Source organism: Sus scrofa, chromosome 6 (genome assembly GCF_000003025.6).
Source record: "Sus scrofa isolate TJ Tabasco breed Duroc chromosome 6, Sscrofa11.1, whole genome shotgun sequence".
Lineage (NCBI taxonomy): Eukaryota > Metazoa > Chordata > Mammalia > Artiodactyla > Suidae > Sus > Sus scrofa.
The window spans coordinates 46,491,377-46,518,027 of NC_010448.4; the positions used below are offsets into that span (position 1 = coordinate 46,491,377).

Consider the following 26,651-nt stretch of genomic DNA (forward strand, 5'->3'; position numbering starts at 1 on the left):
GACAGAAACAGAAGACCAGTCTGGGCAGAGTCTGAACCTGAATCATCTCAAACCAGATATCCGAACTAAGGTAATTAAAGATTCCTTGCTATAAACAATCCTAAATCTTCACTGAAGATGTACATATTATCTAAGGCTTCAAATTACTTCTACAATTGTCTTTTACATTGTCTAGCACTCAATAAAAATTGACCAGGTGAAGTCAGGGTATAAGACAATTTTACTGAAAAGCAGGAGAAAAAAGACAAGAGAGACCCATAAGGGCTCTCATATATCCACCACCACAGTAATGATAAACAAGAGCTCTATCACTCCTAAATACTCTTGAGCTGTCCCTCTGCAATAGATCTCTCTTCACTCTAGGGGTAGATGCCTGGAACATCACTGACCTGTGTTCCCCAATACTTCCTTACAGATGGAAACAAAAGTACATCCATACTAAATCTAAGATAAAAATGAAAAAAGTGATCACATATACCTCTCTAATTGCCAAGCCTCTTGCACACTATTTCCTAGGTACTAACCATGACTATCTTCTTTAGTTCTCCCTACCCTTACCAATTAAGATTCCAAGTTGCTTTTGTCTATTTATTTTTACTTCACACTCTTGTTTCTTTATGCCCTCCAATGTCTTTTCTTCTTTACTCTTCTATCCAAGGCAAATTCTATTTGTTCATCCCAAAAGAATATCTTTATCATTTCTAAGGCACTGCTACAGGTCAGAGACATAATAAAAGGTTTCTACAATCTTAGGGAATGTTGGAGAGAAAAAAAAAAAAGCATTTGTTCAACATAAGGGAAAAAGTCTAGAGTTATCAATAAAGTTCCAGGTATTCTATTTAAAAAAGAGTAGGTTGGATGGAAATATAAATCAAGAGAAAGAACACACAAAAAATCTCATATACTTCATACTTGGAATGCAAAACAGCACAACCATGATGAAAAAGAGTTTGCTTGTTTCTTATAAAGGTAAACATACGCTTAGCATATGATCCAGGAGTCATAGGTATTTACACTTCTACCCAGATAAAGATCTATATACCAGAAATTATAGCACCTTTATTTATAACTGCCAAAAAATTGGAAACCTAGATGTTCCTCGAAAAGGGAATGAATCAACAAACTTTGGTATTTCCATACAGTGGAACAATACTCAGCAATAAAAAGAAATAAACTACTGATTTATACAATATAGATAAATATATTTCACTAAAACGGCCAGACCCCAAAGGCTACAAATTTTTATTCCATTCGTACAATATTCTGGAAAGGGCAAAACTGTACAGATTAAAAAATCAGTCACAGGGAAGTTCCCATTGTGGGAATGAACCCAGCTAGTAACCATAAGGATGCGGGTTCAATCTCTGGCCCCGCTCAGCGGGTTAAGGATCTGGTGTTGCCATGGGCTACGGTATAAGTTGCAGACATGGCTCAGATCTGGTGTTTCTGAGGCTGTGGTGTAGGCTGGCAGCTACAGCTCCAATTCAACCCTTAGCCTGGAAACTTCCATATGCCGTGGGTGTGGCCCTAAATAGATAAAAAAATAATAATAATAATCAGTCACTGGTTTCATAGGTTGGAGAGGGGGATGGAGCTGACAACAAAGGGGATTCCCTGAGGATTCCCTGAGGGTGTAATAAAACTGTTGTATATTATGACAGTGACAGTGTACATACTTGGTATGTAATGGTATATCAGATTTCCTAAAGATCACAATAAAATGTTGGATAAAACATGACAACTTTCTAAAAGTATGCCAAGCATACAAGAAAGTAAAGAAGATCCACTGGGGCCAGAGTGAAGGAAGAAACAGAAACTAGAAAGGTAAACATGCTTCAAAGCTACAGCCACCCTCAAGACATTTACTGTGTTCAACTGCCCATATCTAAATCTTAATGCTTTAAAAAAAAAATCCAAGAGACAAGGCCTAGACCAACAACTGGTCAGGGATTAGAAATAAACTTCATGAGATTTGAACCATCCAAAGCCTATGGTTCACGGGGAAGAAAAAATCATCTGAAGTCGAAGGAAAGGACAAGGAAATCTTCGTCTTAGCAATTTTAAGAAATGTGACTTTTACTCTAGATGAGAAGCCACTGGAAAGTTGTGCAAAATAGCATGACAAAATCTGACTTTGTTTAAAAATGACCCTTCTGGTTGTTTTGTTTAAATTAAAAGGGAAAAAAAACCCACAACAGTAACAGATAGTCCACGGGAAAAATACAGAAGTGAGGCGAATAGAAATAAAGAGGCTATGGCAATAATCCATATGGCTTGGACCAGACGACTGTGAAAGAAGGGGTAGAGAAAGTGAGATGTCATTGGATTCTAGATACACTTTGAAGGTATAACAGAGGGTTTAATGATGGATTAGATATGTAATATGAAAGGGAAAAGTCAAAGAAAACTCTTAAGTGTTTTGCCTGAGCATCCAGAACAATAAAAGTGCTGTTTACTGAGAACTTCTCATTATAACAGTAGGAGGTTTGAGAGAACATCAAGAATTTGGTTTTGAACTATTTGGTTTTGAACCCTATATGGTAAAGATGCTGAATAGGCAGACATATATGAGGTTCTGGGGAGATATACGGATTAGATTTATAAAATTTGGAGTCATTAACAAGCAGGTGACATTTAAAGCTATGGAATTTGATGAACTCATCCAAGGAGTCTTTTGATTTAGAAGAGATGGAAAGAGAAAGGAAGAATAGACATAAATTAGAGGACTGAGCCCTGCGGCACTCCAACATTTAGAGGTCAGGGAGATGAGAAGGTAGCAAAGGAGACCAAGAATGAGAAGCCAAGGAAGAGGAGGAAAAATCAGGAGAGTGTGGAATCCCAGAAGCCAAGCAAAGAAAGTATTTTAAGGAAAAATGATCAATTATGTCACATGCTGAAAGATGAGGTAAATGGTGACTTCTAATTTAAGTCTTTAGTGATATGAAGGCTATTGGTGAACTTCAAAGGACGGTTTTGGTGGAGTTATGTCGGGATACACTTTGAGGCAGATTTAAGAGAGCATAGGAGAAGAGCTGGGGTAAGGGAGTATGAAAAACTCAGGAAGTTTCGTTGTAAAAGGAGCAGAGAAATGGGGCTGTAGCAAAATGAAAAATGTATCTAGAGATTTGGTTCTGTTTTTTTTTTTTTTTTTTTCTTTTAAGATGAGAGAAATTACATGTTTGTGTGCTTGTATACAGCTCTCTGCAGGACTTTTTATAGGATGCAGCTCTTTGTAGGAGGCCTTTTGTCTTATTACTGTAGCAATGCTGTATTTTAACTTACCTTTATACCAGGTGTCCCCATGCCTAACCAACCTCTGGCCTGAGCACGCCTTTCAAATCTTTTGATTACACAATGCCTTGCCTAACCTGTTGATACTTTTCTTAAAGAAGAAGAAATGAAGAATAAGTCTTTAACAGATGACTAGATCTTTTCCCCTTCAGTAATCTTGAGAGCAAACTACATGAACAAAACAGCATCTAAAGGAAGATCAGCAAGTTTGCATGCAATGGAAAATGACAAGGAATCTGACCCCCACCTTAGTGATTAACTAAAACTGTTTCCCCTTTTTGCCCTTTAAAAAACATTCATGACTGAGTGAGTTTGTTAACATGCTGATGAAAATGTTTATAACAGATTATATAAGCAATCACTCCAACAATGTCCTTAAACAGATGAGAAGGAATGGCATTTAGTATACAAGTGGAGGTACTGGCCTTAGATAAATGCACAGGAAGTTCACATGTGGTAACAGGAAAAGAGGCAGAATGAGTATAGATGCAGGGAGGCAGAATGAAGAGACTTTAAGCTTAGAGAAATTATTTATCAGTTTCCTCAGTGAAATCAGCTCAGAGAAATCCCCTTAGAGTCAGGCAATAGGAATCAGAATAGTCGTGATCATTATGATAGGGACAGAGTAGGACAGTTACACAGGTAGTTGTAGAAGTCCCAGTCGGGGATCACAGATAGAGAGGGAAATCTAGGGAACTTTCAAAGACCAGTATAAGTTAATAATTGCTCAAGAAAGCCATCAGAACATTGTGAAACAAAGCAGGCTTGCTTAACTATAAAACCATGAATAAAAGCACAACATATGACTCAGGTCATTAAGTGAAAGATAAAAAGAGACCTGCATTCCAGTTCAGTAAGATAATGATCCTTAGGACCAAGGACAAGAATTTAAGAGAAAGATGACATTCCAAAGTAGGAGCTCTCATTATATGGAAGCCTGAGATGATTCAACATATTTCAGCATATGTTACCACCTTTCTGCTGATTTGAATAAGCACCATGACAGTCCTAGTTTGACCTCATAGTGTCACTCTCTTACCCCAATACGAAGGAAGATCTATTGAAGTAAGTCTCATGTGTACCTGAAGAACGAAGAACGTCATCTTTTCCCACTCCCCACTTTCTTTGGATTAAAGAAATATAGCCCACCTAATCCTCAGGGCAGGGCCTCCTCACCTGCCCACTTCTATCCCTCACAAGCGTCCTTTCTTAATAAGTCTCTTTCTTGCCTATCACTTTGTCTCTCACTGAATTCCTTCTGTGCTAAGACACAAAGAATCTGAGCCTCAGTAAGTCCAGACACCAGGTGAGTGATTCTAATTAAAAAATGATGGGTCCAAGACCCAATCTGGGTTTGGGCTGGGCTCCAATCAGACGTGTTTTGGTTTCAATTATGCAACTAAAAACTTAGCTCTGAAGTAAATAAATAAAAATTGATAGCCATACAAACAGAAACTGATAAATCCACAATCAGAGTAGAAGTAGATGACTATGACATTGTGATATAATAAGAAATAATATATTTGGTCTTTGTCCCTGATTTCTGAGACAGAGCTCTTAAAACTTTTGGAATTTCCTTAGTGATAAAGGTAAAGAGAATGTCTTCATGGTCATTCATAACATGTCTCTTCCAACCACCTGAATTTACGCTAATGAGGTGCCTTTTGGAAATCTCCAAAGACAGGAGCTGGTTGCCAGGGGAACCAACCATGTGATTAGAACACTAGAACTGTCAGCCTGACCTAGTCTCATCCACCTCTGGAAGGGGCAGAGAGGCTGGAAGTTGAATTAATTACTAGTGGCCAATGACTTCATCAATCATACCTATAATAATGAAGCCTTTATCAAAAACCATTAACAGGAGGAGTCAGAGAGTTTCTGTATCAGTGAACACTCTGATGTACTGGAAAGGTGCAGCAGCTAGAGAGGGCACAGAAATTCAACAACTCTTCTCCATACCTTCCTATGGCATCAGCCTGACAGCTGTTGCTGCTTTGTTGATGTGGGAAAATCCACACATCTAGTTTCAGAAGTGTTGTGTGAGTGGAAATAGTATTTTTTTCCCTTTTAAGACATAATATAAACAGACAAAAAATAAAGACAGAGAAGACTGGAACAGAAATAAAAAGATAGGTAAGAGATAAAAGTGATACTATATTAACATATAAAAAATTACAAAAACATAGAAAATAACAACACGTAATTCTAGAATAACTAAGATACTTCTATAATGTTTGGCATAAAAGCAACAGGAAATAAAAATAAAACCTACAAACAATATAGACCTAATACCAAGAGCAACTTTGTGTGAAATCCCATGAGATTCAGCTAATATACCATAGAAAACTCAGAGTCTTAAATGCATTTATTAGAAAACAAGAAATAATTAAAAACAAGAGGAGTTCCCATTGTGGCTTAGTGGTTAACGAATCCAACTAGGAATCATGAGGTTGCGGATTCAATCCCTGGCCTTGTTCAGTGGATTAAGGATCCCGCGTTGCCGTGAGCTGTGGTGTAGGTTGCGGACACGGCTCTGATCCTGCGTTGCTTTGGCTGTGGCGTAGGCTGGCAGCTGGAGCTCCGATTAGACACCTAGCCTGGGAACCTCCGTATGCTGAGGGTGTGGCCCTAGAAAAGACAAAAAAAGACCAAAAAATAATAATAATTATAATAATTAAAAACAAGAGAATTAAGATTCAATTCAAGAAGGAGAGGGAGAAATAAAACAATTAGCTAGCTAAAAATCATAAAACTGGAGTTCCTGTCATGGTGCAGCAGAAACCTGACTAGGAACCATGAGGTTGCGGGTTCAATACCTGACCTTGCTCAATGGGTTAAGGATCCAGCTTTGCCATGATCTGTCGTGTAGGTTGCAGACATGGCTTGGATCCAGCGTTGCTGTGGCTGTGGCATAGGTGGGCAGCTCCAGCTCTGATTAGACCCCTAGCTTGGGAACCTCCATATGCCATGGGTATGGCCCTAGAAAGACAAAAAGGCCAAATAAATAAATAAATAAACTAGTAAACTAGAATGTAGAGAGAATAGAAATGGTTAGCAAAACTAAAAGTCAAATATTTGCAAATACCAATAAATGATCAAAAAACTTGACATGTAGGAAAAAATCAGATTGGGCACAAATCCAAAACACTGGAAAGGAAAAGACTTTAAACACCCCAAATCCAAAGGAGTTAAAACAGTTATTTATGAGAAAAACTTATATATAACTCAACATTAAATTACAAAACTAGATGAAATGGATGAAAATAACTAAAAAATGACCCATAAGGATAGAAAATCTGAATATACATCAATAACCACATAAGAATTGTTTTTTAAATTTTTTGGCTTTGCCTGCAGCATCTGAAAGTTCCTAGGCCAGGGACTGAACATGAACCACAGCAGTGAGCTGAGCCACAGCAGTGACAATGCTGGATCCTTAACCCCCTAGGCCACTGGGTAACTCCAAGTATTTAAAATTTGAGTTCAATGTCTATGATCCTAAAAGGCAATAGATACTGATGACTGATGATCCTATTGGCAAGATCACATATAACTGTTGTTGAACATATAAAAATATGGAAATATACCCAAGTCATTTTACAAAGTTAAATGAAGTCAGATAACAAAATGGACAAAGAAAGCTCAGGAAAACTACTCCAATCTCATGAACAAACATAGGCAAATTTTTTACATAAAATATTAGCAACATACAATCTGTGTATGTGAGGACTAATACATCATTATCAAATAAGGTTTATTCCCCAAATGCAGAAATAGTTCAACACCAAAAAATGTATTTTAAGGAGTTCTATTATGACTCAGTGGGTTAAGGATCCTGCATTGTCACTGCAGCACCTCAGGTCATTGCTGATGCGCAGACTTGATCCCCAGCCCAGGAATTTCCGCATGCTGCAGGTGAGGCCAAAAAAAGAGAAGAAGAAAAAGAAAAGAAAATGCATTTTAAGACTGTCTATTAAAAACTCTAAGGAGGGGAGTTCCCGTTGTGGCTCAGCAGTAATGAACCAAACTAGTATACTTGAGGACATGGGTTTGGACCCTGGCCGTGCTCATTTGGTTAAGGATCTGGCATTGCCATGAGCTGCAGTGTAGGTCACAGATGCAGCTCAGATCTGACATTGCTTGGAGACGGGATTAAGATGGCAGAATATAAGGACTGGAACTCAACTTTTCTCCTAAAAACAACAAAATTCACAGCTAAAGACTGAGCAATCTCCACCCAAATGGACCGGAAACCCATACCCTACTCCAGAAGAAAAAGAGGAGGCCACATCCACAGGTAGGAGGGGTGATGTCGTGATATAAACAACCCCATACCTCCCGGGTGGGAAGCTCCACAGACTGAAAACTAACTGGCTCACAGAGACTCACCTGCAGGAGTGAGAGTTCTGAGCCCCACATCAAACCCTCACATGCTGGGATCTGTCACTGGGAGAAAGAGCCCCTGGAGCATCTGGCATTGAAGGCCAGTGGGGCTTGTGCGCAGGAGCTCCACAGGACTGGGGGAAACAGAGACCCCATTCTTAAAAGGCGCACACAGACTTTCATGGGCACTGGGTCCCAGGGCAGAGCGAGGTCTCCACCGGAACCTAGGTCAAACCTGACTGCAGTTCTTGGAGGACATCATGGGAAAACAGGGGTGAATGTGGCTTGCTGTGAGGGAAGGACATTGAAGGCAAAGCTCTCGGGAATATTCAGCAGCTGCCTTTCTCTGGAGGGGGCCATTTTGGGAAAATCTGGCCCCACTCGTCAGTCAGTGCTGAGAAGCCCCAGGGCAAACAACAATCCAGGTGGGGTCACAGCCCCGCCCCTCAGTAAACAGGCTACCTAAAGAGCCTCAGGCACACAGCAGCCCCTAATCCCATCCAGAGACTAAGCCCCACCCACCAGAGGGATTAGAATCGGCTCCACCTACCAGTGGGCAGGCATCAGCCCCTCCCATCAGGAAGCCTACAGCAAGCCCCCCATACCGACTTCAGCCACAAAGGGGGCAGACACCAGAAGTAAGAGAGGCTACAACTCTATTATCTATAAAAAGGTCACCACACCAAAAACCTATAAAAATGAAAAGACAGAGAACTATAACTCAGATGAGGGAGAAAGGAAAAACCCCAGAAAAACAGTTAAGCAAGGAGGAGATTCTCAGCCTCCAGGAAAAAGACTTTAGACTGTTGATGCTGAAGATGATGCAAGACATTGGAAATAAACTGGAGGCAAAGATGGATAACTTACAGGAAACACTGACCAAAGAGATACAAGCTATAAAACTTAAACAAGAAGAGATGCAAAATACAATAACTGAAATAAAAAACTCACTAGAAGCAGCTAACAGCAGAATACAGGAGGCAGAAGAACAAATAAGCGAGGTGGAGGACAGATTAGAAGAAATTACGGATGCAGAAGAGAAAAGAGATTGAAAACAAATGAAGAGGGTCTCAGGGAACTCTGGGACAATGTTAAACACACCAACATCCGTATCATAGGGGTGCCAGAGGAGAAGAGAGAGAGGGGGGGACAGAAAAAATATTCCAAGAGATAATAGCTGAAAACTTCCCTAACATGGGAAAGGAACCACTCACTCAAATCCAGGAGGCACAACGAGTACCATAGAAAATAAACCCAAGGAGGAACACACCAAGACACATAATAATCAAAATGACCAAAATTAAAGACAAAGAGAAAATCTTGAAAGCAGCTAGGTAACATACAAGGGAACTCCAATAAGGTTATCGGCAGTCCAGAAGGGAGTGGCATGATATACTTAACGTGATGAAAGGAAAAAACCTCCAACCAAGAATACTCTACCCAGCAAGACTCTCATTCAGATTTGAAGGAGAAATCAAAACCTCAGATAAGCAAAAGCTGAGAGAATTCAGCAACACTAAACCAGCCTTACAACAAATACTAAAGGAACTTCTCTAGGCAGGAAAGAAAAGATCAGCAACAGGAAACAAAAATTCCACAAATGACAAGGCTCACCAGTAAAGGTATATATACAGTAAAGATACGAAATCATCCATGCACAATTATACCATCAAAATCAGAAATCATGAGAAGAGGTGGGTACAAATGCGGGACACATGAAATGAACTTGCAATTAAGAGAACAACTTAAAACAATCTCATATACATATAGACTCTTACATCAAAACTTCAGAATAACTGCAAACCAAAAATCTACAATTGATACACAAACAAGGAATCTCTGGAGAAGAAATATATCTCATCGAAAATAAGTGCATAATCCACCATGAAGGGGGTCATTTGACATCATTCTTGGAATGCTGAAGTCTTCTTACATCTGATTCTGATTTCCTCTCCATCAAAGACCTTATGATAATTATAATTAAATAATGCCACTGTACAATTAAATAATACAGTTCTACAACTGTATTATTAATAACCATTTCTCTCCATGGTACAATGTAAAGTCTATAATATCTTGTTTATCACATCATCTAGAATGGTGTAATGCCTTTATTGCAGAATCAATGAGATGGAACAAATTGTGAGGACATATTTATATAGTTACACTGTTTTTTAACCAACTTATGCATTTTATATTTTACTTATTTTCAGAGGGTGTATTATTTTTGTTATGCTTACCAGTTGTTATTCTTTTTATTAGGCTATATAAAATATTTAATGGTATATAAGGCTTTCTTCTTTGTAAATTTTAGTTGCATAATATAACAATTTAATATAATGCTAATTTTTAAAGAAAAATTGAAATGCAATAGATAAAACTAAGTAGTAAAGATGAAAGCCATAAAATTGGGATAAAGTATAGAATAAACTTCCTATTTGTCTCAGCATATTTTCCATTCCACTTCTCCAGTGGGAGTCACTTAATCTGTTTCTTAAGATCCATGTTATAATAATCTGTGTGAATGTAATTGTGTGTAAATGTATGTATTTTATTCTGTAAAAAAATAAAAAAATAAATTAAAAAAAAAAAGATCTGACATTGCTGTGGCTGTGGCACAGACTGGCAGCTGCAGATCTGATTCAACCTCTAGCCTGAGAAGTTCCATGTGCCATGGGTGCAGCACATCCCCCCACCAAAAAAAAAGAAACTTTACAGAAGGACATAAAAAGAAAAGTAGATATAGCACATGCAAAGATATAAGGATTTAACATTGCAAATATGTGAATGATGCATCAGGTTTCCCTAAAACACCATAAAAATGCTAGATAATCCATAACAAATATCCTTTTACAAGTATGTCATGCTTAAAGAAAGTAAATCAAATCTGAAGGAAGCAAAATGGAATGATAATCAGAAACTAGAGGTCAACTTGCTCTGAAGTCACAGCTACCCTCAGGACATTGGCTGACTTCAACTGCCTAAAATTTTCTATCTTAATGGTATGAAAAGACCCCAAGAGATAAAAAGTCCTTCAAGGACTAGCACTGAACCTCTTCACAAAATCAGAACTGTATAAGGCCCACAGATCAGTGAAAGGGGGGAAAAAATCCATCTGACTTCAAAGGCAAATGACAAGGAACATTTTTGTCTTGGCCTAGACTCTCAAGGAAAAGGAGAAAAAACTGTTACGGATAATTTATTATTACACAAGAGGCCCCATACTCAAGAAGCTGCTGAATTAGACTGTTTCCCTAGAAAATGGAATTGTTGAGTGATATATGCAATACAAATGTTTGAAATACATGAAAATATCAAACACAAAATCAAAGCCATGAGAAACAGAATGTACAGAAGAAAAAGAAAAGTAAGCTTTAGGGGAGAGGGAAAATATCAAAGTTCTAGCAATAAAACAATATAATCAATTATATTAAAATCTTGAGAGAAAAAACCTTAAAACAGCCAGAGAGAAAATACAAATTACTTACAAAAGGAATAACAATGAGATAGATGGTAGACTTCTTAAGAGCAACAACAGAAGCCAGAAGAGAGCAGAATAACATCTTCAGAGTGCTGAGAAAAAAATAACTATCAGTATAGAATTCTATACCCAGTTTGATCATCAGGCAAGAATGAAAATGAAACAAGGTTATTGTGCAACACCAACACAAATAAAAATGAAGAGCATTTATTAACAATAGATCTTGCCCGATGTATTTAATGATAAATAAAATTATTCAAGTAGGAAGGTATGATGGAAGAGAAATAGTGTGCAAATAAAAGGATAATCATGCAAATAAATCTACAACCAAATGCTTTCATTATAAAACAGAGAAAATGTCAATTTTGGGGGTTAAAAGAAAAGATATCTAGAATCTGCCAACAAGAGCATACTAGGAAAGATTAATCAAAGTTAAAGCATTCTAAGATCCTTTATAATGTCCTGGGAAAGGGAGACATTAATTACAGCCTTTATTTTATTTTATTTTTGTCTTTTCTAGGGCCACACCCATGTTATATGGAGGTTCCCAGGCTGGGGGTCTAATTGGAGCTGTAGCTGTTGGCCTACACCAGAGCCACAGCAATGCTGGATCAGAGCTGCATCTGCAAACTACACTACAGCCCATGTCAATGCCAGATCCTTAACCCACCGAGAGAGGCCAGGGATCGAACCCAAAACCTCATGGTTCCTAGTCGGATTCGTTAACCACTGAGCCATGGTGGGAACTCCCTAATTATAGCCTTTCTTAAGCATTTGTTAAGTGACACAAACAACGATAATGATTAAATGACCAAAAGAGGCAGAAATACTGCCAAATATTTAAGCTGACTAGTAATTACAAGCTTAATGTTATACAATTTTTTATCTACAAATTGAGAGATATTTTAAAGCTGTATCTAGCATTGGTCAAAGAATACAGTCATACATTGCTGGTACACTCTGGATAAGAATTTTGTGAAAATGAAACATGTATTTGACATAAGAGATGTCAACATCACTTCTCTCTATAGAACCTCAACTCACTGCCAAGAGCAGTCACTAATTAATTTCAAAGTAAACTGAATCCTTTCTATCTGTGTTTTTCAACTTGTTGGCCTTGAAATCCTAGGGATGAGAGTGGGGCATATAGTTTATTATAAGACCTCTGCAAAACAGTGTGCAAATCAAATATTGTATGGGGGAGTTCCCATTGTGGCGGAGCGGAGATGAATCCGACTAGGAACCACAAGGTTGTGGGTTTGATCCCTGGCCTTGCTCAGAGGGTTAAGGATCTCGTGTTGCCGTGAGCTGTGGTGTACGAAGCAGACACAGCTTGGATCTGGCGTTGCTGTGGCTATGGTGTAGGCCAGCAACTGTAGCTCCGATTTGACCCCTAGCCTGGGAACCTCCATATGCCATAGGTGTGGCCCTAAAAAGACAAAAAGAAAAAAAAAGACAAATATTGTATGTGGATTGAATAACTCAGCATTAATTAAAACATCTACTATCTAGTAAAGTATTTAATTTCCTTTAAAAATTTATATTTTTCAAACATCATTTTAACTAATAATAACTACAAAGCTGCATTTGCATTAAAAGGAATATAGTGCATGTGATAAAAACTAATAATAACCAGTAAAAGCAAAAAAATTAAAGATAACCAGTAAAAACATATAAATAGTTTATGTTTTCCAAATTAAACATGGGAGAAAATGGAGTTACAACAAAACAAACTGTAGCCATCCTAATTAAGGAAAGATTTTAAAAGGAAGCACAGAAGGTCAAGAGAGTAAACCAAAAGCATAAAATACGGGAGAAATAAACCCAAGCATATTGGCAATGACAATTAAATTTTAAAAAATTCTCAGATATCATATTACAGTGGTTACCCAGCATGTCTGAACATTTGAACAACCTAAGGAACTTCAAAAAATAATGGTAATTGTGTCTTATGCCCAGAGATTGTGATTTAACTGGCCTGGGATCTGGAATTTTTAAAAGTATCACTGATATTTCAAAGTGCATGTAAGTTTGGAAATAATTTCTAAAGATTTTCCCAAAGTTGTTATGCCAATTAATACTGATATCAGTAAGGTATAGAACACTAATTAAAACAGATTTACTCACATAATTCACATAGCTAGAGTTCACTCATTTAAGAGTACAAACAACTCACTGGTCTTTAATATATTCAGACTTGTGCAGCAATCACCACAATCTCATTTTATAACATTTTTACTACTTCAAAAAGCAATCCTGGGAGTTCCTGTCACAGCTCAATGGTTAACGAACCAGACTAGAATCCATGAGGACACGGGTTCAGTCCCTAGTCTTGCTCAGTGGGTTAAGGATCTAGCATTTATTACTACTTGTAATATGTATTTATTAAATAAATAACATGTATGTACATATAGATGCATACATATATTATTTTTGTTCCCTCATTTACTTTGTATTTCTCCCATGAGAATATAAGTTTCAGCAGAATAGGAACTTTGTTTAGATCATTATTTCTCCAATTCCTACTGCAGTCCTTGGCACAGAAAAGGCCCTCCAATAAATAAACATATTTTTAACAAATGAACATACTTTAAGGATAATTATATGAGTCTAAATTTTTTTAAAAATCTGGAAAGGAATTGACTCGAAAGTTTATACAAAAACAAGATTACAGGGGTGAAGAGAAGCACTCCTTCCTCATCTGAAAGTGAGAAGAGGAGTTCCCGTCTTGGTGCAGCAGAAACGAACCTGACTAGGAACCATGAGGTTGCCGGTTTGATCCCTGACCTTGCTCAGTGGGTTAAGGATCCGCCGTTGCTGTGAACTGTGGTGTAGGTCATAGATGCAGCTCAGATCCCGCGTTGTTGTGGCTGAGGCTGTGGCGGGCAGGTGCAGCTCTGATTTGACCCCTAGCCTAGGAACCTTCATATGCCGAGGGTGCAGCCCTAAAAAGAAAAAAAAAAAAAAAAAAAAAAAAGAAAGAAAGTAAGAAGAATTATCACAAAAGACTAAAAGGGAGAAGAAGTAGGGATTAGGTGGGATTCCTTAGGGAGATTGTTCTGAAAACCCTTGCTTTGCTTCTCAAGTCAGAAGTCTTTGGGCCCTGCAGGGGAGTGTACTAACCAAAAACTTCATATGACCTTCAGAGAAAAGAGGAGGAAAGGGGCAAAAGACAATTATATTCCAGGGACTTGAAGAATCCAAAAAATAAAGTCATCACCTAGGTGGGAAAATCACTTATTAAAGATTTCATTGATAGAGGCTCTGTCCCAATAAGGCCTATTGGTTTTTGCTATAGGAAAAAGCAATAAACTTTCTTCGACAATCACAGGTTCTATAATTCCCACTGTGGCTCAGAGGAAACGAATCTGACTAGCATCCATGAGGACACAGGTTCAATCCCTGGCCTCGCTCAGTGGGTTAAGGATCCGGTGCTGCCATGAGCTGTGGTGTAGGTCACAGACATAGCTCGGATCTGCTGTTGCTGTGGTGTAGGATGGCAGCTACAGCTCTGATTTGACCCCTAGCCTGGGAACCTCCATATGCTGCAGATGCAGCCCTAAAAAGACCAAAAATAAATAAATAAATAAATAAATAAAAAATCACAGGTTCTTCCTGAGCTATTTTCCAATAAAAGGTGGTTCCGGCATATTCATTCGATGTAAAATACTAAGTTCTTAAAATGTGATATTCAACTACAAAACACAAATAAGAGAATGTGTTTTGGTAATGGACTATGTTGACCTGAATTGCTAGTGAAATGCACTGATCCACCCTCTCACTTCAAAATTAATATAAACTCTTCTGTTGTTGGAAAAACAATTATTTCTGCAATTATTAAAAAAATATCCACAGCTGCTCTGGCAGATCTAAACTGCAACAGTGCATAAGAGCCTGTTTTTTCTGATAATATTGCAGCTGCCCCAGAATTCAATTCTCACTCCTTGATCATCAAAGAAGACAGCAAGGAAAACAGGTAATTGGACTTGAAAGATAAAAAAGATAAAGTGTGCCCAATGAAACTATCTCTGTCCACTTGCGGTAATTTAAAACTATTCTTTTGAAAATAAGAAGAAATTCAGTTAATTACTTAAAAACAATCTTGAAATAACACAAAAGAAAGCATCCATTCCAAAGGAAGAGTCTGAAATACTAGGGGTAGATCTCCTTACCGAGTGATACAAAGTTACTATAGTTCTCCAACATCACATCTCTATACAAATCCCTTTGAGCAGAATCCAGGTATTCCCACTCTTCCTGAGAGAAGTCAATGGCAACATCCCTGAACATTACTGATCTCTGAAACACAAACATAAGACTAGTTGTGGAAATAGAGAAAGTATTTATTCGACGGAAGAGGAGATGATGGAGCGCTCTCTACAAAGAACACAACAGGGCAAACGGGCTGAGAAGCCTCTTACGTGGATGAGACCCTGAAGAAATTGATGCTTCTGAAGTTCCTTCTTATGGCTGTCGCTATACATATTTCCTCCATATAGAATGTCTCACTATACACATAAGTCTGGGAATTAATAAAGCAAATGCAATGTCCTAATTAAACGAAAGAGCATGAATATCCTGTACAATGTGAATTTCATATATCATACACTCTCAAAAATGCAGGTTTCTCTTTCTTCTTCTCTATTTAAGAAGGAAAAACTCGGGTAAATTTTTCCATAAAATTCTATAAAATCTCTATCTTAAAATATTTGTATAAAATTAAGGAATTGACTGAAACCTCAGGTTCACCATCATATCATAATTACCTTATCATTTCCTCTATCATTACCGTTGCCAGTAATTTAGTTAATATTTTAATAGGCTGTAGAATAGCTCCATATAATGAACATATTTGACTTAACATTGAACATTTTAGGTTATATAAAAACCTCATAAGCATTTCTTACTTTGGGGAATTTATAATTCTTAACAGCTTTTCTATGTGAATAATGATCTTTCTTGTCACTATTCATCACTTAAAAACGTGTCTTGGAGTTCCCGTCGTGGCGCAGTGGTTAACGAATCCGGACTAGGAACCATGAGGTTGCGGGTTCGGTCCCTGCCCTTGCTCAGTGGGTTAACGATCCGGCGTTGCCGTGAGCTGTGGTGTAGGTTGCAGACGCGGCTCGGATCCTGCGTTGCTGTGCCTCTGGCGTAGGCCGGTGGCTACAGCTCCGATTCAACCCCTAGCCTGGGAACCTCCATATGCCGCGGGAGCGGCCCAAGAAATAGCAACAACAACAACAACAAAAGACAAAAAGACAAAAAAAAAAAAAAAACAAACAAACAAAAAAAAAAACGTGTCTTTTCCTTAGTCTCAGCAATAGGAAAGTGCAAAAGGTAATCCAAACTTACAGGATTAGCATAAAATGTTGCATCTCAAAATGACCCCTGTTGGTATTCGCCAATCATGGATTCCCAGAAAAGACCCCTGATCTCTCTGTATTCAGTCCCTAATCATGTACCTCATCTTAAAAGCCCACAAAGCACGAGCTCTTGCCAGGTATGGACACTAGGCCCAGTCAAGACCGTTCCTATCTTGTCTAACCAAGAAGCTTAGGTCTAATAAAAGAAATTCAAAGTTTTCCCATGTGTGGTACCACTTTAACATCTTTTAAAATCAGGGAATCTGATATGGGTGCTCTCAGGCAAAAATGCTCATTGAATATAGGTCAGATGAGAAAGACACAACACTCTCACTTACAAGAATGGAACAATCTGGAAAGCATATTTCTGAGTGGGGTAGGTCAGGAAGGAAGTTTTAATATAAGGAATGCAAACATGCATATACTCTATAAAAAGGTGATTATTTAAAGAGGGCACAAGGAAACACTGATTACCTGAGCCATGGTTTTTACAGCTGCAAGAAATGATCGATTATCTTCTGGATTCCTATCTTAGAGAAGCACAGAGTCTGCAAAAGGCAGTGCTGGGGAGGAGAAAACAGAAACATGAGATCATGATTTTTGCGAAGCTCCAAATGAATAAGTAAGAATTTTCTTTGTTGTTGTCCTTTTCCTGTCTCTTTCTCCCATACCCAAAATAAACACTAAGCAGGAGAGATACAGGTGGTGGTTCTTAACGTGGTCAAACTCAATGCTCTCTCTACACACAAGAAGAAAATATTTACTTCTCTACTATTTCTGAGATGAATCTTATAGACAATAGGAGTTCCCATCATGGCTCAGCGGAAACAAATCTGACAAGTATCCATGAGAATGCAGGTTCGATCCCTGGCCTCACTCAGTGGGTTAAGGATCTGGCACTGCCGTGAGCTGTGGTATAGGTCGCAGACGCGGCTTGGATCTGGCATGGCTGTGGCTGTGGCATAGGCCAGCAGTTACACCTCCAATTGTACCCCTAGCCTGGGAGCCTGCATACGCTGTGGGGGCAGCCCTAAAAAAAAACTTATAGACAATAAAACACATTCATATATATTACACCAAAAATAGAGATAATGACCAACTGTTATATTTCAATACGTCAATGATTGCACACAACTACACAGAAGGCACAAATAATTACTTATGCTTACAATTACTTAAACACATGTAGATTTATAAGATTATAATATTCAACTTAATACTGTCGACTTCTCTTATTTAAAATTGACATTTTGAAATAAAGGCCGTGTGTGTGTGTGCTTGCGTGTGTGTGTAGAATCAATGAAATGCATTATCTACAAATGGAGACTTCTACAAATATGTAATACTGGGAAGTCACACATCACAAGCAGCATTGCCACCAGTGCTATAACTTTTCAAAACATTTTTAAAAAACCCAGTAAATCTCTGAATAAAACAAAATACAATATTTTCTCAAACTATAGTAGCGTCCCTGTAAGGTTTAGCCAACAGTAAAACTGTGCAACAATAGTAAGTTAGATATATCCAGCAGATTGAAAAAAATCATGCAAAAAAATGCTTTATGTGACATGTTCTAGACCCAGGTAATTATAAACCCATTTTTTCCTCCAATTATAGTCCTCATTTTGAAGGTTACAAAACAATTTTTTATGTGCACTGCAGGACATCTAGACTAGAAGTCAGCAAGCTAATGCCTACTAACTATTTCTAAAAATAAAGCTTTACTGGAACACATTTACCCTAATTCATTTATATACTGTTTTTGGCTATTTTCACACTGTAATGGCAGAGTTGAATAGTTACAAGAAAAAGCATATGCCCCATAAAGCCAAAAATATGTACTCTCTAGTCCTTTACAGAAAAGCATCTAACCTATGACCTAGTTTGCTTCAGTCCTTCGAAAGTCAGAAGCCTTCACCCTCCACCCAATTATTTTATTTTATTTTATTTTTTATTTATTTTGTCTTTTGTCTTTTCAGGGCTGCACCTGCCACACATGGAGGTTCCCAGGCTAGGGGTCTAATCAGAGCTATAGCTGCTGGCCTACACCACTGCTCATGGCAACACCGGATCCTTAAACCTACTGAGCAAGGCCAGGGATCGAACCCACAACCCCATGGTTCCTAGTGGGATTCGTTTCCGCTGCATCACGATGGGAATTCCTCCACCCAGTTATTTTAATATTTACAAACATTCAGCTATATTTCCAAAATATCCTTAGGGAAAGTCACTGTCCCTACAGAGAATCATTGATATAGGTGCTCAATAAACACTTAATTAGAAATTCCATTTCTTCCAGCTGTGGTAGATAACTATGCCCACCCATCATAACAAAATGAATTCACATAAGATGAAAATCACGATTAAAGAAATTCATCACAGAGCTGAAGACACAAACAAATTTAAGTAAATTAAACTCTAAAAAGTGCCAAGCTCTTTTTGGTGGTGGTGGGGCACACCCGTGGCATATAGAAAAATTCTTAGGCCAGGTACTGAATCTGCACCACAGCAATGACCAGATCCACTGCAGTGGTAACACCAGAAACTTAACTTCCTGAGCCACACAGGAACTCCTGCCAAACTCTTTTTTTTTTTTTTTTGGTCTTTTTAGGGCTGCACTTGTGGCATATGGAGGTTCCAGGCTAGGGGTCCAATCGGAGGTGTAGACACCACAGGGATAGCCATGTCTTCGACCTACACCACAGCTCATGGCAATGCCAGATCATCAACCCACTGAGCGAGGCCAGGGATCAAACCCATGTCCTCACGGATACTAGTCAGGTTTGTCAGCTGCTGAGCCATGATGGGAACTCCTTATCAAGCTCTTCTTAAAAGATGCTCATAGATGCCCCTATCTCTGGCAGGGCCTAAACTAAATTTTAATCACCTCAGAGGTAAATGGCCCAAAGATTCCAATAAAAAGACAATATCAAGACAAAAGAGCAAGTTTCAACTATATGCTCTTTAGAAGTAGTGCTTTTTTTTTTTTTTTTTTTTTTTTTTTTTGTCTTTTTAGGGCTGCACCCATGGCATATGCAAGTTCCCAGGATAGGGGCTGAATCAGAGCTACAGCTGCCAGTCGATGCCACAACTGCAGCAACACGGGATCTGAGCCACGTCTGTGACCTACACCCATAGCTCATGGCAATGCCACATCCTTAACCCACTTAAAAAAGGCCAGGGGTCGAACCTGTGTCCTCATGGATGCTAGTCAGATTCGTTTCCACTGAGCCATGACAGGAACTCCAGAAACGCACTTTAAAAAAAAGACATAGGTGGGTTAAAAATTAAGTAGAGGAGTTCTTCCTCTGGCACAACGAGATTGGCAGTGTCCATCTGCAGCACCAGGGCACAGATTTGATCCCTGGCCTGCACAGTGGATTAAAGGATCCCGTGTTGCCGCAGCTGTGTAATAGGCTGCAACTGTGGCTGGGATCTAATCCCTGGCCTGGAAACTCCACGTGCCATGGGGAAGAAAAAAAAATTTAAAAATAATAAAAAAGCTTGTATACCTGTATATAAGGCCAAATGGACTTTAAGACACACAAATGAACAAAAAAGACAAAGAGCAACAGTGGATGTAAATGATAAATACATCAAGAAAACACAGTAATCCTAACTGTGCGGACATCTAACAAAAACGCATCAAAATATATAAAGGAAAACTTGGAGTTCCCATCGTGGTGCAGTGGTTGACGAATCCGACTAGGAACCATGAGGTTGCAGGCTCAGTCCCTGGCCTTGCTCAGTGGGTTAAGGATCCAGCGTTGCCGTGAGCTGTGGTGTAGGTTGCAGACGCGGCTCGGATCCCGAGTTGCTGTGGCTCTGGCGTAGGCCGGTGGCTACAGCTCCGATTCAACCCCTAGCCTGGGAACCTCCATATGCCGTGGGAGCGGCTCAAGGCAAAAGACAAAAAAAAAAAAATATATATATATATATATAATATATAATATATATATATATATATAAAGCAAAACTTGACAGAACTAAAGGAAGAAATAGTCAAATACATAATCAGATTTGGAAATTTTAACATCTTTCCTTTGGTAATTGATACAAGAAGATTTTTAAAAATCAGTAACAATATAGAGGATTTATACAACACTATCAAGTACCCTGACATAACTGACACCATACCCAACTGTCAAGAGCTGAGTTGTGCTAGAGAGCTGAGCTGCCAGTTGTTAGAAAAGCTGATGAAGACAACAGCCAAAATGAAAATAACACTCAAGCCTTTCATCTTTAATCAGTTACTAAGACAGTATAAGCATGAGGCTAACCCAGAGAAAGTGCTGACTCTCCTACTGTTCCATTTTCTCCCATGGAACAGCACCTACAGATGGTCAAATGGATAATGCAAATGTGCAGAATCATCTCGCTGCCAAGGGAGTACCAAACAAAAGGCTCCTCCAATTTCATGGATCAGACTGGGATAGATGGGGGAAGGGCTAGGAGAGGAAACATACTGAGTTCAGAGTCAAAGCGGAGAAAGAGTGTCTTCAAGGTTTGCCTCCGTATCCATGATAAGAAAGTCTTGGCAGATGTGCCTAATAAAGAAGTATCATAAAGAAGGTGCTTGAGCTAGGAAGACAGACATACATAGGAGCATGGCTGGTCAGGAGGGCGTAATCTTTGGGCTGCAACTCCCTTAGGATACTGCAACACAATGGCTATCCACTAAGTCAGGCAGGGGGAAGAAACAAGTATGAAAAAAATAGATATACATTTTTTTTTTTTTGTGTGTGTGTGTGTGTGTGCGTGCATGCGCTTTGGGGGCCGCACCCATGGCATATGGAAGTTCCCAGGCTAGGGGTCCAATTGGAGCTGTAGCTGCCAGCCTACACCACAGTCAGAGCAACACAGGATTCGAGCCATGTCTGCAATCTACATCACAACTCAGCAATGCCGGATCCTTAACCCTCTGAGCAAGGCCAGGGACCAAACCCGAGTCCTAATGGATACTAGTTGGGTTCATTACCGCTGAGCCATGAGGGGACTTTCATGAAAAATATTTTAAATCTGAATCATTCAGAGAATATTTTCTGGAGTACCTGTTATTGCTCAGTTGGTTAAGAACCTGACTAATATCCATGAGGATGCAGGTTCAATCCCAGGTCTCGATCAGTGGGTTAAGGATCCAGCATTGCCACAAGCTTGGGTGTAAGTCACATAAGTGGTTCTGATCTGGTGTTGCTGTGACTGTGGCATAGGCTGCCAATTGCAGCTCCAATTCAACCCCTAGCCCAGGAGCTTCCATATGCCATGGGTTTGGCCCTAACAAAGCAAAATAAAACCCCAAACAAACAAAAACCCAACAACAGAGTATATTTTCTTGTCTTTGTCCAAACACCAGTAAATTGGAAATATCACTAAGAGGTCAGTAGAACCTTCAAATAATTGAAAATTAAACACATTTCTAAATAAATCATGAGAAGAAATCTTCACAAAAGACATCAGAAAATATGCTGAAATGAATGACTATGAAAAAATAACATCAAATTTTGTGGGCTGCAGCAAAAGCAGTATTTGAAGGGAAAAATTTATAGCTTTAGATGCTCTATTAGAAAAAAAGGAAGGTGTGCCATCGCTGATTAAGGGTCCCACTTTAAGGAGCTGGATAAAGAAGAACAAATGAAGCCCAAAGAGGAAAAGAAATAAACACAAAATCCACAAAATAAAATGGATTTTGGACTTTAAGACAGACAAACGAACAACAACAAAAAAAAAACCAAAGAGCAACAGTGGATGTAAATGATAAATACATCGAGAAAACATAGCAATCCTAACTGTTCGGACATCTAACAAAAAAGCATCAAAATCTATAGGGCAAAACTTGACAGAACTAAAGGAAGAAATAGTCAAATACATAATCAGATTTTGAGAGAGGATATCAACAAAGTTTAAAATCTGGGAGTTTCCATCACAGTGCAGCAGAAACAAATCCGACTAGGACCCGGTTTTGAGTTCGATCCCTGGCCTTGTTCAGTGGGTTAAGGATCCGGCATTGCTGTGAACTGCGGTGTGGGTTACAAATGAGGCTTGGATCCGGTGTGGCTGTGGCTGTGGCGTAGGCTGGTGGCTACAGCTCTAATTAGACCCCTAGCCTGGGAATCTCCCTATGCTGCAGATGCAGCTGTAAAAAGACAAAAGTCAAAAGACAAAAACAAAAAAGTACAAAATCTGTACTTTCAAAAGAGTAATACAATTGGTAATTTCCTAGTAAGTCTATGGGAAAAAAAATTACCAATATTGCTGTACATATAGCACAGGGAACTATGTCTAATCATTTGCAATGGAACTTGGAGGATAAAGTGAAAAAAAGAATGTATATAAATGTATGGCTGGGTCACTTCGTTGTACAGCAGAAATTGACAGAACGCTATAAATCAACTATAATAAATTTTTTTTTTAATTACCAATATGGAGGAGTTCCCGTCATGGCTCAATGGTTAACAAACCAGACTAGTATCCATGAGGACGTGGGTTCGATCCCTGACCCTCGCTCGGTAGGCTAAGGATCTGGCGTTGCCATGAGCTGTAGTGTAGGCTGCAGAAATGGCTTGGATCCCAGATTGCTGTGGCTGTGGTATAGACTGGCAGCTATGGTTCCAATTCGACCCCTAGCCTGGGAACCTCCGTATGCTGCAGGAAGGCCCTAAAAAGACAAAAGACAAAAAAAAAAAAAAAAAAAATTAGCAATATGGAGAGTAGACTACAGATCTTGAGGGCATTAAAAGGATAACACAACCTTATGCCAATAAATTTGACAATATGAATGATATAGACAAATTCCTTAAAACACAAATTATCAAAAGTCACATAAGAAGAAATATAAAACATAAATTGTCCCACATATATTACAGAAATTGAAGTTTTAGTAAAACAAAACACCCTGCTCACAGAGAAGATCCAGATGGCTTCACCAGTAAATTCTACCGTTTAAAGAAGATATAATACTATTCTTAAAATCACAGCTCAATTATCACTCATAAACATAGACAAAAAATTTATAAGGGAGTATAAACTGAATCCATCTGACTTTGGAACTGTATGTTCTATATGTTCTGTTAAACCAAAATGGAAAAAAAATCTCTAAGAACCAAAAGCAAAATGAAACTAATCTGTTCATAATACTAGGAGGGTAAACAGAGAAAGGAAGTGGTTACTTCAAGGAACTTTAAAATACATACACTGGAGTTCTACTGTGGCTCTGTGGTAGGTAACAAAACTGACTAGTATCCATGAAGATGTGGGATCAATCCCTGGTCTGGCTCAGTGGGTTAAAGGAGTCAGCACTGATGAGCTGCAGTAGGTCACAGATGCGGCTCGGATCTGGCATTGCTGTGGCTGGGGCATAGGCTGGCAGCTGTAGCTCCGATTTGACCCCTAGCCTAGGAACTTCCATATGCCACAGGTGCAGCACTAAAAAGTCAAAAAATAAATAAAATACATATATTTGTCATTAATTAATTATACAATATAACCTACAGACCAAACAACTATAAACTATTTTTCAATAATTACACTGTTGTTAATATAGGTATTATTATTCTAAAATATACACATATTCTGAAATGATTACATGTACGTATGCCTATGAGAATAAAGCAAGTATATAATTATCTTACTGTTATTCAAGTTTTTCAGAAAATAAAAAGAAATATAAATGTAAAAATCAAGAAAAATTCTATAATCTTCAAATTCAATTGGAAATATCATTATCAATTCAGGATTTATTTTTCTCCTAAGAAATGATACAATTATATAACATTTTATAACAGCTGCTAAAATAATGGATTCCAAGTAAAGATTATCAATGGCTGCTAACATCATATAAAGGAAAATAACATCATTCACTACTTCACAATTGCATTATGTATGAAGGATTAGTGGAAAACAAACAAGCAAAAACACAAAAAATCTGAATCCGATCAAGCCCTAAAAATGCCAATTTACAAGAAACACAGGGTTAAAGGAACATGTTAAATGATACCACATTTAAGGAAAGGAAAGGAAAGGAAAGGAAAGGAAAGGAAAGGAAAGGAAAAAAGAAAGAAAGAAAGAAAGAAAGAAAGAAAGAAAGAAAGAAAGAAAGAAAGAAAGAAAGAAAGAAAGAAAAGCTGTTTCTGGAACAAATAAACTGCAAGAAAAGAGGAAAAAGGGAAAGAAAGATTTAAGAAATCGGAGTTCCCATCATGGCGCCGCGGAAACTAATCCGACTAGGAACCATGAGGTTGCAGGTTTGATCCCTGGCCCCGCTCAGTGGGTTACGGATCTGGCATTGCCGTGAGCTGTGGTTTAGATTGCAGACGTGCCTTGGATCTGGCATTGCTGCAGCTCTGGCATAGGCTGGCAGCTGTAGCTCCGATTAGACACCTGGCCTGGGAAGCTCCATTTGCCGCAGATGCAGCCCCCAAAAAAAAGACCAAAAAAAAAATCTTACCATTACCATAAATGGATATTGTTTGGATCTTGATTCTAACACCACAAAAAGTATTTATGGATAATTGGGGAAATCTGAAGACTGACTGGCTATTTTATGACAATGAATATTGAGTTCTTTTCTTTTTAGTAGTAATATTATATTTTTAAATAAAAAGTCCTTATATTTTAGAAACAGTAAAATACTTGCAGGTGAAATTATATATCTGGGATTTACTTCAACATAATCCATGTTTTTCTGTGTATGTGTGCAGGGGAAGAAAGTAGAAGGACCAAAGATGAAATGTGTTTAGACTTAAACTGGTATTTGTTGTAGCTGAGTGATGGGTAGGGTAAATGGGGATGTATTATACTACACTTTGAGTTTTAATTTTTGAACTTTTTCATAAGTAAAAAAAAAAAACTTTAAGGCTAGATTCCAAATAGGAACTACGAATAATTACAAAGGAGGGCTTTGAGTAATTTTTATTTTCTTCCTTGTTTCCTCTTGTATTTTCCTTTTTTTTTTTTTTTTTTTTTTGCTTTTTAGGGCCGCATCCATAGTATATGGTGGTTTGCAGGCTAGGGGTGGAATCGGAGCTACAGCTGCCTGTCTGTGCCACAGCCACAGCAATGCAGGATCCAAGCCGCATCTTTGACCTACACCACAGCTCACGGCAATGCCAGATCCGTAACCCACTGAGTGAGGCCAGGGAGCGAACCTGCAACCTCATGGTTCCTAGTTGGATTCGTTTCCCCTGTGCCATGACAGGAACTCCCTCTTGTATTTTCTAAATCATGGTAACAAACATGTACTACTTTGATGTCGCAAAACAAAAACATAATAATAGCTTCCCGAAATTTGAAACAAATAGCTTTCTGCTATTTCTATTCCCCTAGAAAAAGCAGCAGTTAAAAAAAGAAATTCTCAATAAATTCAGAGAAAAAGAACATTTAACAGGGAGTTCCCTTCATCATGGCTCAGCAGTTAACGAACCTGACTAGGATCCATAAGGATGTGGGTTCTATCCCTGGCCTCGTTCAGTGGGTTAAGGATCCAGTGTTGCCGAGAGTTGTGGTGTGGGCTGCAGACCCAGCTCAGATCCAGCATTGCTATGGCTGTGGTGTAGGCTGGCAGCTGTAGCTCCGATTCCACCCCTAGCCTGGGAACTTCCATATGCTGTAAGTGTGGCCCTGAAAAGCAAAAAAAATTAAAAAATAAAAATAAGAATATCTAACAGTACAAAGACAAACTCTTAAGATTTTTTTAATTGGGTAACGGGAAAATGAGAAAACGCACCAATTTTATTATTAGCCAGAGTTGTGATTTGTGTAGAATTTATGTCAAAAGCATTAAAAATAAACTAAAAGTAGGCCACTTCTAGAAATTTGCTTCAAAGATAAACCATATATGCAGTTTTCAATCAATGCATTATATAATGGCACACTATTGGGGGAAAATGCCCACCTGAAGGAGATGAACTGAATAAACCAGTATAACCACGCAACATATGTAGCTATAAAAAACAATGTGGAAGATCTCTATGGCTTGCTTACACAGTGATCTCTGGGATACATTATGTATGTGAGGGAAAAAAATGGAAAGGGCAGAGCAATGTACAAAGAATCTCCCTGTTAAGAATGAAGATGATTTAAAAAAATACATGCATATACATTCAAACACATACAAATCAACATATATATCATTT

General features: G+C 38.4%; 1 protein-coding gene across 1 annotated transcript in view; it reads right to left on the reverse strand.

Moving 5' to 3' along the window:
* The window catches only part of LOC102164547 (zinc finger protein 420), a 50,963-nt gene that overhangs the window by 11,811 nt on the left and 12,501 nt on the right, over positions 1-26,651 (reverse strand). The window contains 2 exon segments of the mRNA XM_013998421.2: positions 15,328-15,454; positions 16,996-17,084. Coding sequence (XP_013853875.1) covers positions 15,328-15,454; positions 16,996-17,004 — 136 coding nt within the window. The 5' untranslated portion in view covers positions 17,005-17,084.